Here is a 12,442-nt window from a genome sequence, read left to right as displayed (position 1 = left end):
ACATTATAACAATTAAAACTTGAGTCCTTTCATTTTTCAAAACCGTGTAGTGAATTAGTTATGTGCACTGTACAACCAGTGTCAAACCACCATGAATCAATTGGAACTTCAATCAAGTTTGACTCTACACAGACATTAACTATATCTTTCCCATTAGCTTTCAGATAATCCTTAAAAAGTTCACATTGATTTCTTAAATGACCTCGAGTTTTGCAGAAAAAACACTTAAGTTTAGCAACATTTTTAACTTTTGGTTTAAGATTGTTAGATCCTTTAGAGGTTTCAAGCATTTTAGCATAACCACTAGTCTTATCATAACTTTTAGGGTGCTTGAAATTCTTACCTAGATTATTTCTAGCATTGCCTAGATGATTTCTAGCATTATTGAATTTCCTCCCTTCCCCCCCTTGCACAAAGTTCACAGTTTTTAGTGTCCTTGCCTCTCTTTTGCCTCTGTCGAGTTTCTTCTTGAACACACTATGCAATGAGCTCATCCACATCTCAACTTTTGTCTTGTGTGTTATATGACACCTTCAATTGAGAATACTTATTTGGGAGGGCTTGCATAATCATAAAAACCAATTGCTTTTCACCAATATTGACATCCATGGAGTTTAACTTCTCTACAACATCAGTCATTTTCATAATATGATCCCTGATTGAACCAGCATTATCGATTTTGTAAGTTGTTAGAAGTGACATGTATTGACTGATCTTTGCTTTCTGAGACTCCTTAAACTTCTTTTCAATGGATTTCAAATACTCTGCTGCCAAGTTATGTGTTTTAATCCCTCCTCGAACTGTATCGGTCATTCCACTTTCAAGAATAGAGAGAGCAACTTTGTTTGCTCTCGTCCACCTCTTTGATCAGCCTTCTCCGCTCTAGTACTTTGATCTGTTATCACAGGTTTTGGAGTATCAATAGCTATATCATATTCATTGATTGTTAGCAACAAACCAACACCCCCCACCCCCCATCCCCCCCCCCCCCCCCCCCCCCAAAAAAAAAAAAAAAAGGAGTATTGGAATATTTGACAAATTCAAGGTCTTCAACGATATTGCATATGCCGCAAATGAAATAAAAAACATGAACCAGTTAGGTTCCTGATTTCCTTTTGCAGTTTGCACATCATAACTCTCATCAATAATTCATACATATAGACTTAACAACACACAGTTGATAAGCACACATAGAAAAACTGACTTGTAGAACTTGGCAAATTCATAATGAGATATGCAACAACAGGCAGCGAATAGAAGTCTCATGCATAGTGACCATTATCCATTGTTCCATAGAAATATAAAGCTTTCATTAGAATTTGCGGATCACAATTTTGCAAGGTATGAGATAACCGCAGTTTCATACATGATTGAACATTCATTGTCTAAGAATACTGATCAATAAAAACAGACATGGATAAAGCAGTTTTCTTCATCAAACATACCTTCTACAGATTTCATTTGAAATAGCGCAGCGGAAATTATCATCCAAATCGAAAAATATTAGTTTAGAGGTTGAGGAAATCAAAACCCAGAACATATTCTGATCAATGATGTTTCAAATTGAAAACCCCAAATCAGAAAGAAAACCCCTATCATTGGGTTTGCTGCAAATCCAACGGTAAAACCCTTATTAAAGCCCAACAGTAATATTTTAAATATGTTTTGTCGTTTATTTTGCGAAAACTCACACCAGAACCCGTGTTCGATTCCCCAACGCCCCAACATAAGGTATATTTTTCATAAAATTTATTTGTGTTTTTGAACCTTGTTGATTTTAATAACAGAACTCATAAATTGCAGATTCCAGGCTCTGAGACCACATGTTAGAATAAACATAAAACCAAGAACAAGTAATATGAATTACTCCAATCAAAACACAACCATAATTCACGAACACAATGTAAAGAGAAGAACCATACATGCAGATGAACTAGAAAGAGTTGCCATGTCCAAGTTCTGCAATACAATAGCAGTGCACCTTCTCCTCTCTTCAGTAATCAGTTTTGCTCTTAACTAATAATAGGTCTTAGTCCAGAAAAAGAACATATCTACTGCGAGAGCAGAGGCCACTACACACACACACACACACATATAACATAATCCTTGCCAAGTTCTATAAGGATTCCCCTATTAGAATTCTTATAGAAAACTAATCCCTTACAAATAGTAGTTCAGTATAATATGGATTACAAATCCATTCCCAATAAGACTTCCTATCTAATCTCAAATTCCAATAATCAAGATCACATATTCATACTTATGCTCATATTCTTACAAATTGGATACAAAACGTTACTTGTATATGTCATTGATTTCGTATATCATCAATCGATAACATGCATTACACAGGTACTGAAATTTGTTCACGAAATTAATTAAAGAGCACTCAAACCATGAGATTATAACTGAGTACGCTAGCACTCGTGATTAACTTTATTTTTGCATATGCCTCTCGCTAGTGAAGTTTTATTCGATTCATACATAGGAATACGATCGAGGGAAGTGCTTCAAGCATATTAAGAACATGCATTAGAACATAATTAGATAATTAATTTAGCACACTGCATGCATGGGCATGCAGAAGCCTAATTAACTAATGAACTAGTTGTGAGGTTGTGCATCAACAGCCTGACCAGCATGATTGCAGCACCTTAGGCACTCTCTTCCATTGTAACTCCATCTGCAACAACCATAGTAGCAACGCCCTCCACGGACTCCTCCTCCATTTCCGCCATGACCTCCTCCACCGTAACCCCCACGACCAGGGTTGCCACCATACCCACCTCGCCCAGGATCTCCTTGGTACCCGCCACCATACTTGGCGTCACCTACACCATTGGGATTTGTAGTAGTCTCCGCAGCTGAAAGTCATGTAAGGAACATACGTTTAAATGAGGTGACAGTATTTCATTTATTCAAATATATCATTGTGAATTTGAAACCTAATTTAATTTTAAGTAGCATATACTTGTACTATATCTATTTGGTGAATAAAATTAAGTACACTAGTATTATGTTGTGGAAAGTACAACAAATTAAGCTCACAAATTGTATGTATAACTTTGCGTAGTAACTTTGGTGACACTAGGAAGCTAGCAATATATAATTTCTACAAAAATTAGAAGGGAAAAGTTAAGCTCACCATTTGCGGCCACGTCAGAGGAAATGAGAAGGACAATGGCAAGCAAAAGACCAAAGTAAATGAAAGTCTTGGAAACCATTTTTGTTCAACTGAAAGGAGAGTAGAATACTTGGAAATTAAGAAGCATTCTTGCCTCTATTTATAGAGAAAAATAGAGGGCAGTGTACAATAAATCTACAAGTTAACCCCATAGGCCACACCACCGCACACGTACAGTGTAGACTGTGTAGTTGGAGGTTGAGGAGTTGCCTTCCCAAATTTATTAAATTTAAAACACGTATATCTTTTCTTAATTACTGATCAGTGTTCTCATTGCTTTGATGTTCAGTTTATTTTTCTGATTAATAACAGTGATGAGTACAAGCTGTCTTAACGTTATGAAGCAATTTTACTAGCTATTAGAAAGATCGAGAACGTGCGCCAAGATTAATTAGTCTAATTCATTAACTAATCGATTTGTTAAAATGTGAGCGTCCAATGCAAAACTGATCAACGATGGATGGACATGCACTGATTTTTTAAACACTAGAAAAGACGATATTTGATATGGGAACTTTTGAAATAATTTGTAGATTAGAATCGAGATAAATGATATGTAATTAGGATTGAAATAAATGAATATCACTGTCACTCGTAAATTGAATAAGATTGTAATTTTGACTCTGGCGGGGGGCTCCATGTTATACACATGCCTTGGACATATGTCAGTGAGAGTCAGAAAGATCATGACAAATTAAGTTGCATGGGGACTACTCTATAAAAATAGTCGTGGGCATACATACATGTCTGCAGGTCAATCTTCAATGAATAGATTGCATGGAGGGAGCCTGCAAATTGCAATTCAGACCACTCGCTCATCTCATACAGCTTCGACCGACATATAATTGGTAATACTCTCTTGTTGTTTTAAATACAAAAGATACTCAGAAATTTGAATTGAGAATTCGAATAAACAAGAGAGTGTTCTTAATCAAATGAATTAAAACGGCGCATGCAAAACAGTAACCCATGGGTGGATTCATATAGGGATCCGGGAGGTTCTGCGACTCTCCGGAAGTCCGAAGAAACACCTGTGATCGACCTTCGGAATCCTCCAACAATTTGGGCTACTACAGCAGAGAGGCTTGTTGCCTTCATGGATGTGCATGCAGAAGTGCTTATAACGAAGAAGAAGAGGTTTCTAATTTTTGTTTTAATCCTCCAAATCGTCGCAACCTCCCAACTTTAAACTCAAGTTACCCTATCCCGTAGCACCATTTGCAGCTCCACCACCTCTAGCTACCTAAATTTATTTCTTCCAAATTTATTTAAGTTTTTTAATCCTAGACTTTAGTCTCAACTCCCAATTGTAATATGTTTGTTATATTAACAAATTTCATCTTTGTAGAGTCATTAATGGATGCGTTATGTTACTGAGGAGAATTTGTTGGTTTTATTACCTTTGCGATGAATCTTGATTATTATTATTTTATTTTTTTTGCCATGGTTATCCACTCCTTCTAGGGGCTTAGAAAACTCACATAGGCATTTCAGCTTTCTTCTAGCCATAGTCAAGCAGACTCACCAGTTTGGAGCCTCAAACTTGGGACCTCTGTGTTTTTTGTATTTTGAGAGCCGAAATCTGCATCTTTACCACTGAATCACTTGATGTGGTTGATTAATTTTGATTATTTAATGAACCAAATTCAATAAAAAATAATGCTATAAAATCAAACTAGTCTAATATTTATTTTTAAAACTTTTATCTTGAAATCCTCCAATTTTAAAATTCTAAATCCGCCGCTGCTGTAACCTTTTTATTTTTCTTTCTCTTTCTTTGCGAGTGATATTATGGTTCATATTTTTTCTCGAGTGGAAGTGGGGAGAAAGAATAACACAGCCACACGCATAGAGAACTGCAAAATCAGTGTGTTTTCTCACCGAAAGGTTATTTCTGCTCAGTTTGACAACGCGTCCTCTGTGGTCAATTTATTCGGAATTTGACTTTTCAGAATTGTCTAGGGCCAATTGGATTTGAATGGTTCATTTTACTTTAACAAATATTAATATAATATGTTATATGACTTTCAAATGTCATCAAATTGAACCCAAGTTATTTGACTTAAAAGTAATCTATTACTATGAAGGCATCCGAAGTGGAAGAAGATACTCGGAACTTATTCTTTAAAAAAAATAAAAAAAATAAAAGAGATTTTAAAAAAATACCAAGCCATTCTTAGAGTCAAGTATACATTAGATTTTTTTAAATTACGGAAATGAAAATTCAAATTTGAATGCAAAAAATAGAGTAGACTGCTCTGGTTATTTTGGATAATTCCAAGTCTGGGAACCAAGCAATTTAGCAATCAGAGTTATAAGTAGTCGATTGATTTGAATTCAACTACAATATTAAAGATAAATACAAAGCAATCGACCACTTACAACGTCGGTTGGTCTATTTTCATTTTCTTTCCTTTAGTTGGCTGGTAAAGTTGATTAACGTTTGTTTACAGAGACAAAGTCCATAAAACCTATGGATTAGAGAAACAAGGGGCCAAAAAACAAAATAGTGCCTCATGCATGTGTTTATAAATAATTAACATTTCCATCGCTTGTTTAATTTACAACCAAAATACAAATCAATCCTAATTTCCTTGTGATCAATTCCCAAGCTTGCATAAGAGAAGATGAGTGTAGAAGTGTTGGATGGTGCCACCATTGTCAACTTTGTGGAAGATGAAGAAGCATTCAGCCTCTCAATTCGCGACCGTTTTGCTCATCTCGACACCAACCATGATGGTCTGCTTTCTTATGCAGAGATGCTGAAGGAGTTTCGGTCTCTGAGGGTCTTTGAGACCCACTATGGCATTGATGTGAAGCTAGACCCCGAAGAGATTGCTTATGTCTACGACTCGCTGTTCGTGCAGTTTGATCATGACTCGAACGGGGCGGTTGATTTGGAGGAGTTCAAGGCTGAAACCAAGCGGATGATGCTTGCTATGGCCAATGGGATGGGGTTCTTGCCAGTTCAAATGCTGCTGGAAGAAGATAGCTTCCTGAAGAAAGCAGTGGAAAAGGAGTACTCCGGTACCAAAGTTTAAGCAGCTGATTAATTAAGCACTTTTAATATATTGTGCTTTTCTATTTAATTACGAAGAGCCTTCTGCATTGTTGATTTTTATGTTCAAGTTCCATCAAAAATAAATGAGGATGATGAGATCGAAGATAGCTAAAGTAAATGTTTGTAAAATTCAATTACAATTTTATCTAAGTTTCTACTGAATTTATACAAATATTTATTACCGAAATCTCTTCTTCTATTTTTACTTTGTACTCCTAATCATGAGTAAGATTGCTACAAATGGTTACAAAAATAAAGACATCTCGGGAGTTGGAACGAAGGAGAGGATGTTTTCACCGAACAACTCAAACAATGAAACCAAGAGATGCCCAGAATTCAAGTCATCCTTCCAAACCTGAGTGAGGAGAGCTGATTTCTTTAGAGACTGACCAACAGGCTTGCCCATTCTACTCGTGATGTGTGGAATGCTCAAATTTTTGCCCAAAGCACTGTTCGTTAAACAGTAGTCTCCCAATTTTGTCCCTGCTTGGTTTTGGAAATTAAGGTCTGATTTCTCAATCCTATGTTTCTTTGCTGTCTAAGATGATTATGGGTTATATCACTCGGAAACAATTTTTTTTCACTAAAAAGGTGAAAATCCCCAGCTTTTAGATTTTCCAATATTTTGTCGGTAATTTTTTTTTTTTTTTTTTTTTTTTTTTTTTGCGGCTTTATACGTATCTCTGTTTCCAAATATGATACTCTCTTAATTTACTATTGTAGCTTTTGTAATAGGATGATCTCTTAATTTGCTTTTACATATCTTCTTTACTTCCTCTTCTAGCTCTATATATGATTCCATCTCCATATAATTATTTCATATTTCCTATTTTTACAGGAAGCAAATCATTGAATACACACCGAAAATTAAAAGAGTTTTAGTTTTTTTGATTCATAATTGATGAATAGCTTGAAATGGAGAACTTGGTTGATTGAGATAGAAAGAATCAGACAACTCCAAACTCTGATCTGCTGATCTCGAATGAAGAAGTTACGTTTCGCTTCACTTTCACAACGTAAACCAGCTCCTCAATTCAGTTCTTAAATATGAGGTATTTCAACTACCACTTTTCTGTAATGAAACATTTGAGCAGTACTCGTCAGGATATCCAATTAATTAGGTCAGTTTTTGTTTAATTGGGATTCTTAATTTCATACTAGGATTTTAATTTGATTGGATTCTATATTTTTGAAACTCAAGTTAAAAATTGTTACATAGTTTCAAATACGTAGGATTAGTTACATAACTTTATGGGTTGCTTTGTTATTGTTTTTGGTTGCAGATTTAATCCCTTGAACTCGAATTGGATCACGCTTTGGTCAAATGCTTATTAATATTAAGTCTTTGTTCGCATATGGACCATCATTGAAGAGTTTTCTACCGTCAAATTATAACTAAGACTGCGACAGCTGCTGCTTCACCATCATTTCTGAAAAGTTAGGTAAAGATCTCTCTTCTCTGCAAATCTTTTTAACAGTGGATCAATAAATGCACAAAAAAGTTTAGTACAGTCTGATTTTTACGTCTTTCGCTCATTATCTCATTGAACAAATCAATTTCGGAAGCCATTTTAAGTATGCTAAATACTCTAGATTTGACATTTCGTGTGTTGAATATCAAGATCGAGAAAATTTTCTCTAGAATGCCATCTGTCCACTTATGCATTCGTTTTTCTAAGTCAACAATTCCGCAAAATGAGGGTTTATATTTCACTTTTTAAACACCTTGGACCAAATTTGTTTAAGCATAATTCAATTGATTGGTTTGATTACGAATAATTTGTAAAACTTGGATTCATACAGTATTTAAGGTTTAAGGCCATAGCTCAAACCATGCATACGTTTTGTTATCTCGTCGTTATCATACATAGTTCAAAACACATATAATATAAAATTTGACATAAACTTTACATATTTGGTTAATAATGTCTAATGTTTTCATCTATGCAGGACCTAGTGTGCCAACAGTTTTCAATTGCGTAAGTCATTTTATTAACTTTCTGTAAGTCCTTTTATTGTTCTGATCTTTAGCATAAGGATCATTTAACAAATCCAACTGTTATTTGTTCACGTTAACTTCTATTTTTCCAAATTCTAACAGATAAATGAAAACACCTACATATCAAAAGAAAGGAGGAACAAAGTGAAGAAACAAACCCATTAGATTAAAGAAGTTCAATTACTCATTGTTTCTTATTTTAGATAGGGTTGTAAATAGATTTATATAAGCACTATGGCTTATCATTTATATTTTAAAACTTTCTACATGTTTTATATAGTTTCGAAACTTGCAGCACCACACAGACACTCTTGCTAGTTCTTTTCCAAAGAGAAAAAATTCCTAACCAAAACCGACATAAATTTTATGATCAAATAATCTAGGCTGTCAATTAAAAGGTCATCGTATACATTCACTAAAAAATATCTAGATATACAACAATGATCAAACAAATAGACAAATGCAGTACGTCAATAAACCAAAAAAATATTTGAGATACTGATAATTGAATAAGATACTAAATTACTATTGGATTATAACATCAACAACAGTACCACACATCGCACATAACAGAGTAAAGGAGAGGTTGTATATGTTATTATGAATTTTCTCTTTATAATTCTTATGTTATGTTTGGATGAAAAACTTTAAAACTTGAAAATTAGGCTAATTACTTTGGTGAAAATGCTCTAAAAAACTTTCTTGCAGCACAATAAATTTAAGAGAAACTTTCAAATGACACATTTTAGGTGTTATTTTAAAAATCTTTTGCTTAATATTAATATCTTTGAAGTACATTTGTAGTGTCCAAGTAATAATTTTGTAATCCTTGAGTGGTTCATTGTTGATAGAGTACTTTTAACAGTTAAATCTAAAGTACGTACCTTAAAATTGAAGGACTTTTATCCAAAAAGCAAGGACAGAGTACAATGTATAATGCTTCATACATGTCGGATCATGAGTACAGAGTGCAGGTACTTCGTACTACACATATATTAACACTTGAATGAGCTAATTGCCTGCACTCATCACTCATGTGCTCATGCTCGTGATTGGAACATTAAATACGTACATGATTCCATGCGTACATATGCATTCATGGAGCTTATTCATATCTCCTAGCACGGACGGAGTTCTATTTGTATATGTGCATACTGCATACATATAGTTCTCATTGTAGGAGTTTTGAGACTCCTATTGTCCCACATTGGGAAACATTGAATTGTCAATGGCCTTTATATAGGTCTAGTCCTTTATACTATTTGTTAGGATTTGGACCATTTGAAAATGGATTGAAGGCTTAAATCTTATGGTTGTGGGATTAGGTTTGTATAATATAGCCTAATATAATTAATATTAATTAATCATCTTTTCTTCCTCTTTTTCTTCCGTACAAAATTCCCAGAGAGTAAACACACAAAACAATTCGCTAGAATTCTATAATCCAGTGTGGGTTGTAGAATTAGGTAGTTGTATCCTGGTTGAGCAAACGTTGTAGAACCACAAGGGTGAGATGGAAATACTGTTCGAATAACATAGTTTTTGTGCTAGCCTCTACCTTTGATTCATTCAAGTCAGTACCATTTTAATTTCTATATTTATTGTGTAATTTTATTTTGTATTGCAAGTATTTTTGAGTAATAAAATATAAGTATTTCAAGTTCTGTATTTGAAGTTATGTATTTATGTTATTTTTGTTTCTAAATTGTTCTCCAACGCTCATAAAGTTGATCCTTTAGAGACTAATGAAGGCATCTAACTTTAGTTTCCTCGACCATCACCTCCGCCGCCTTTTCCCCAGCCACCGCCACCTCTCCCCCAACCATCACCGCCTTTACCGCCTCCTCCCTAGCCGCCACCACCATGATGACCACCTCCTCCCCAACCTCCGCCTCCATGATGACCACTTCCTCCGCCTCCCCAACCACCATAGCTGCCACCTCCACCTCCATATCCATATCCATCAGGCTTTGTTTCAGTGCTATCTTCTACCACTTTTGGTTTTGTTGTTGCGTTATATACTAAATTAATTAAGCTAAGTCAGTCTAAGATTTCCATAATATGAGAAAATGTGCACTTAACCAGATAATCAATGTTAAATACATGTGTGTATATACTATATACTATTCATAAACCAATGTCAACACGCTCAGTAAATGATACGTATCTTGTATATTTTTATATAGAGTCACCACACTGTATAATTAACTAACCTTTTTTCTCATCTTTGGATGTCTCAACTACAGTAGTGGAAGAGACGAGAACCAGGGTGCCAAGTAGAAGGCCTAGCAAAATCAAAGACTTGAAATATTTCATGATTTCTCGAAATCTTATGCTTAGGGGTGGGCAAATTACTCATGGGTTTGGATAACCGTAGTTACCCGCTCATTTAAAGTTCACGGTTATTGTTATGGATAACTGTTTAGATGAACAAACAGTTATAGGTATAACTATTTATCCGTGAAATTTAAATGGGCGGTTATGGGTATTACCCATGGTTATAAAGGATATCCATCGGTTATGAGTATTAACCGCGGTTATAACGGATATCTATTTACCCATTTAATTTAATATATGTAAAATTAAAAAAAAAAAAATATATATATATATATATATATATATATATAGGCATTGGATTGGTTATACCCATTTAATTTAACATCGAAGTTCTGTGGTTGAATTCGTATCTGATAGTTTTTTTTTCCGTGTTTATATGTTTCTAAGGCTGGAAGAAGTTTGATGCTTTGTGTTGTCTAGTATATTACCTGGTAATGTACTAAAAAAAATGCTTTCTGCAATATCGAATGATGAATGTCTTTTTCATTTTACTAGTATGGTGGTATCCACATAAACTTCTGTAGAATGGATCGATGGTTGAGTTACAATAAGCAATTTCGAGATTCTCGATTTGTCTCAAAATTGCAAAACTATTTCGGGATTCCTGAAATTTTGGTTTGGAATCGGTTTTGAAATTAAAGACTTGCTTGGGTGTAGTAGAAAAATATCGTTTGTAATCTATTATTTCAATTATTGGAATTGTATGAGGACTTAAATGTTTAAAATAGGGAAATGTACCTATAACGGTGTTTAATTGTCAGAAAACGAAAATTATGACAAATTTTTCTTTTGTAATTTTCAAGTTGTTTAAAAAAAAAAAAAAAAAAAAAACATGTAGACGGATGAAAAAAAGGGGAAAATGGGTAAATGGTTATGGTTAAATGGGTAAACGGTTATGGTTAAATGGGTACACAGTTATGAGTATGGTTAACCGTTTATAAACGGTTATGGTTATGGGTATAACCGTTTATACAATTACCCAATGGGTAAACCGTTATGCGGGTATGAATATAAACAGTTATGGGTAAATAACCGCAGTTACCTACCCGTCATAAACGTTACCCATCCCTACTTATGTTACGTGCTCAAAATTCTTACAAAGAAATATGGGAATGCTCTAAGCTTTGGCGATCACCACAGTTTATAGTGCGAGGTACTACTGAACGACAAAATAAGGCGGTTTAGTAGATGACACCAGACACTATGCATATTTACGAGTGACGGTTCATATCTCAGTTCACGCAAAAGACATCTGTGTAGGTTGAGCTCAGCATGCATGTGAATGTGGACACATACACACTCGCAAACGTAGACGCACCGATTCGTTATATTAAACTAAGGATATATTTGCATTCTCCCTTGGAGAGACGTGCTTATTCTCGTATGCAACTAACGTATACAAATTTCATAATTGTAATTGTTTAATTTTTTAATTTCTTAATTTTTATTTGAAGATTGCCTTCACAAAAAAATCATTTGAATTAAAGATCATTTAGTAATTCAAATATATAGAACAAATTAACAGTGTAGGTAACGTAATATATTATGACGAACGATCTATTTATTTGATAGTGATTAAACAATCTCCAAAATTTGATTGAATTTTTTGTAGAATTGGTATTCAAATGAAGATTAGTAATTTGAACAATTTCATTGTTAATTTTATTCGGTTGAGATATGTTATTATTTGCAAATAGAGAAATATGTATACCCCAGCATGGAGATATAAGTACTATCCTTAAAATCTATATTTGAATCTTGAAAATAAAATTTATATTTGAAAACCCATTTGACGAGATCTAAAATTTTTATCCTAATTTGCACAAGGTGGAATGCTATTTATACTGTTGATCCAAGAGCT

General features: G+C 34.2%; 2 protein-coding genes and 1 long non-coding RNA gene across 3 annotated transcripts; 2 read left to right on the top strand and 1 right to left on the bottom strand.

Moving 5' to 3' along the window:
* Positions 1 to 2,281: 2,281 nt before the first annotated feature.
* Positions 2,282 to 3,246, bottom strand: LOC137738853 (glycine-rich protein-like). The gene is made up of 2 exons (XM_068478327.2): positions 3,146 to 3,246; positions 2,282 to 2,864 (listed from the first exon to the last, which is right to left on the bottom strand). Exons 1-2 carry the CDS (start codon positions 3,222 to 3,224, stop codon positions 2,605 to 2,607), a joined length of 339 nt encoding a protein of 112 aa, XP_068334428.2. The 5' UTR covers positions 3,225 to 3,246; the 3' UTR covers positions 2,282 to 2,604.
* Positions 3,247 to 5,706: 2,460 nt separating this feature from the next.
* On the top strand, positions 5,707 to 6,305 carry LOC137740439 (uncharacterized). The gene has a single exon (XM_068480310.2). The coding sequence runs from the start codon at positions 5,812 to 5,814 to the stop codon at positions 6,223 to 6,225; it is 414 nt and encodes a 137-aa protein (XP_068336411.2). The 5' UTR covers positions 5,707 to 5,811; the 3' UTR covers positions 6,226 to 6,305.
* Positions 6,306 to 6,520: 215 nt separating this feature from the next.
* On the top strand, positions 6,521 to 8,680 carry LOC148694142 (uncharacterized). Its single transcript, XR_015966334.1, has 2 exons — positions 6,521 to 7,366; positions 7,529 to 8,680. It is a non-coding gene; the product is annotated as an uncharacterized LOC148694142 (long non-coding RNA).
* Positions 8,681 to 12,442: the final 3,762 nt, after the last annotated feature.

The sequence above is a fragment of the Pyrus communis genome, chromosome 9, assembly GCF_041283825.1.
Source record: "Pyrus communis isolate YQ-2024b chromosome 9, ASM4128382v1, whole genome shotgun sequence".
NCBI lineage: Eukaryota > Viridiplantae > Streptophyta > Magnoliopsida > Rosales > Rosaceae > Pyrus > Pyrus communis.
The sequence above is the reverse complement of the archived record's forward strand: the minus strand, read 5'-3'. Positions and strand labels throughout refer to the sequence as shown.

Coding starts and splice junctions, on each gene's coding strand:
- LOC137740439 (XM_068480310.2), top strand. CDS start 5,812: ATGAGTGTAGAAGTGTTGGATGGTGCCACCATTGTCAACTTTGTGGAA.
- LOC137738853 (XM_068478327.2), bottom strand. CDS start 3,224: ATGGTTTCCAAGACTTTCATTTACTTTGGTCTTTTGCTTGCCATTGTC. Junction 2,865..3,145: donor CTCTGACGTGGCCGCAAATG/GTGAGCTTAACT, acceptor CATGACTTTCAG/CTGCGGAGACTACTACAAAT.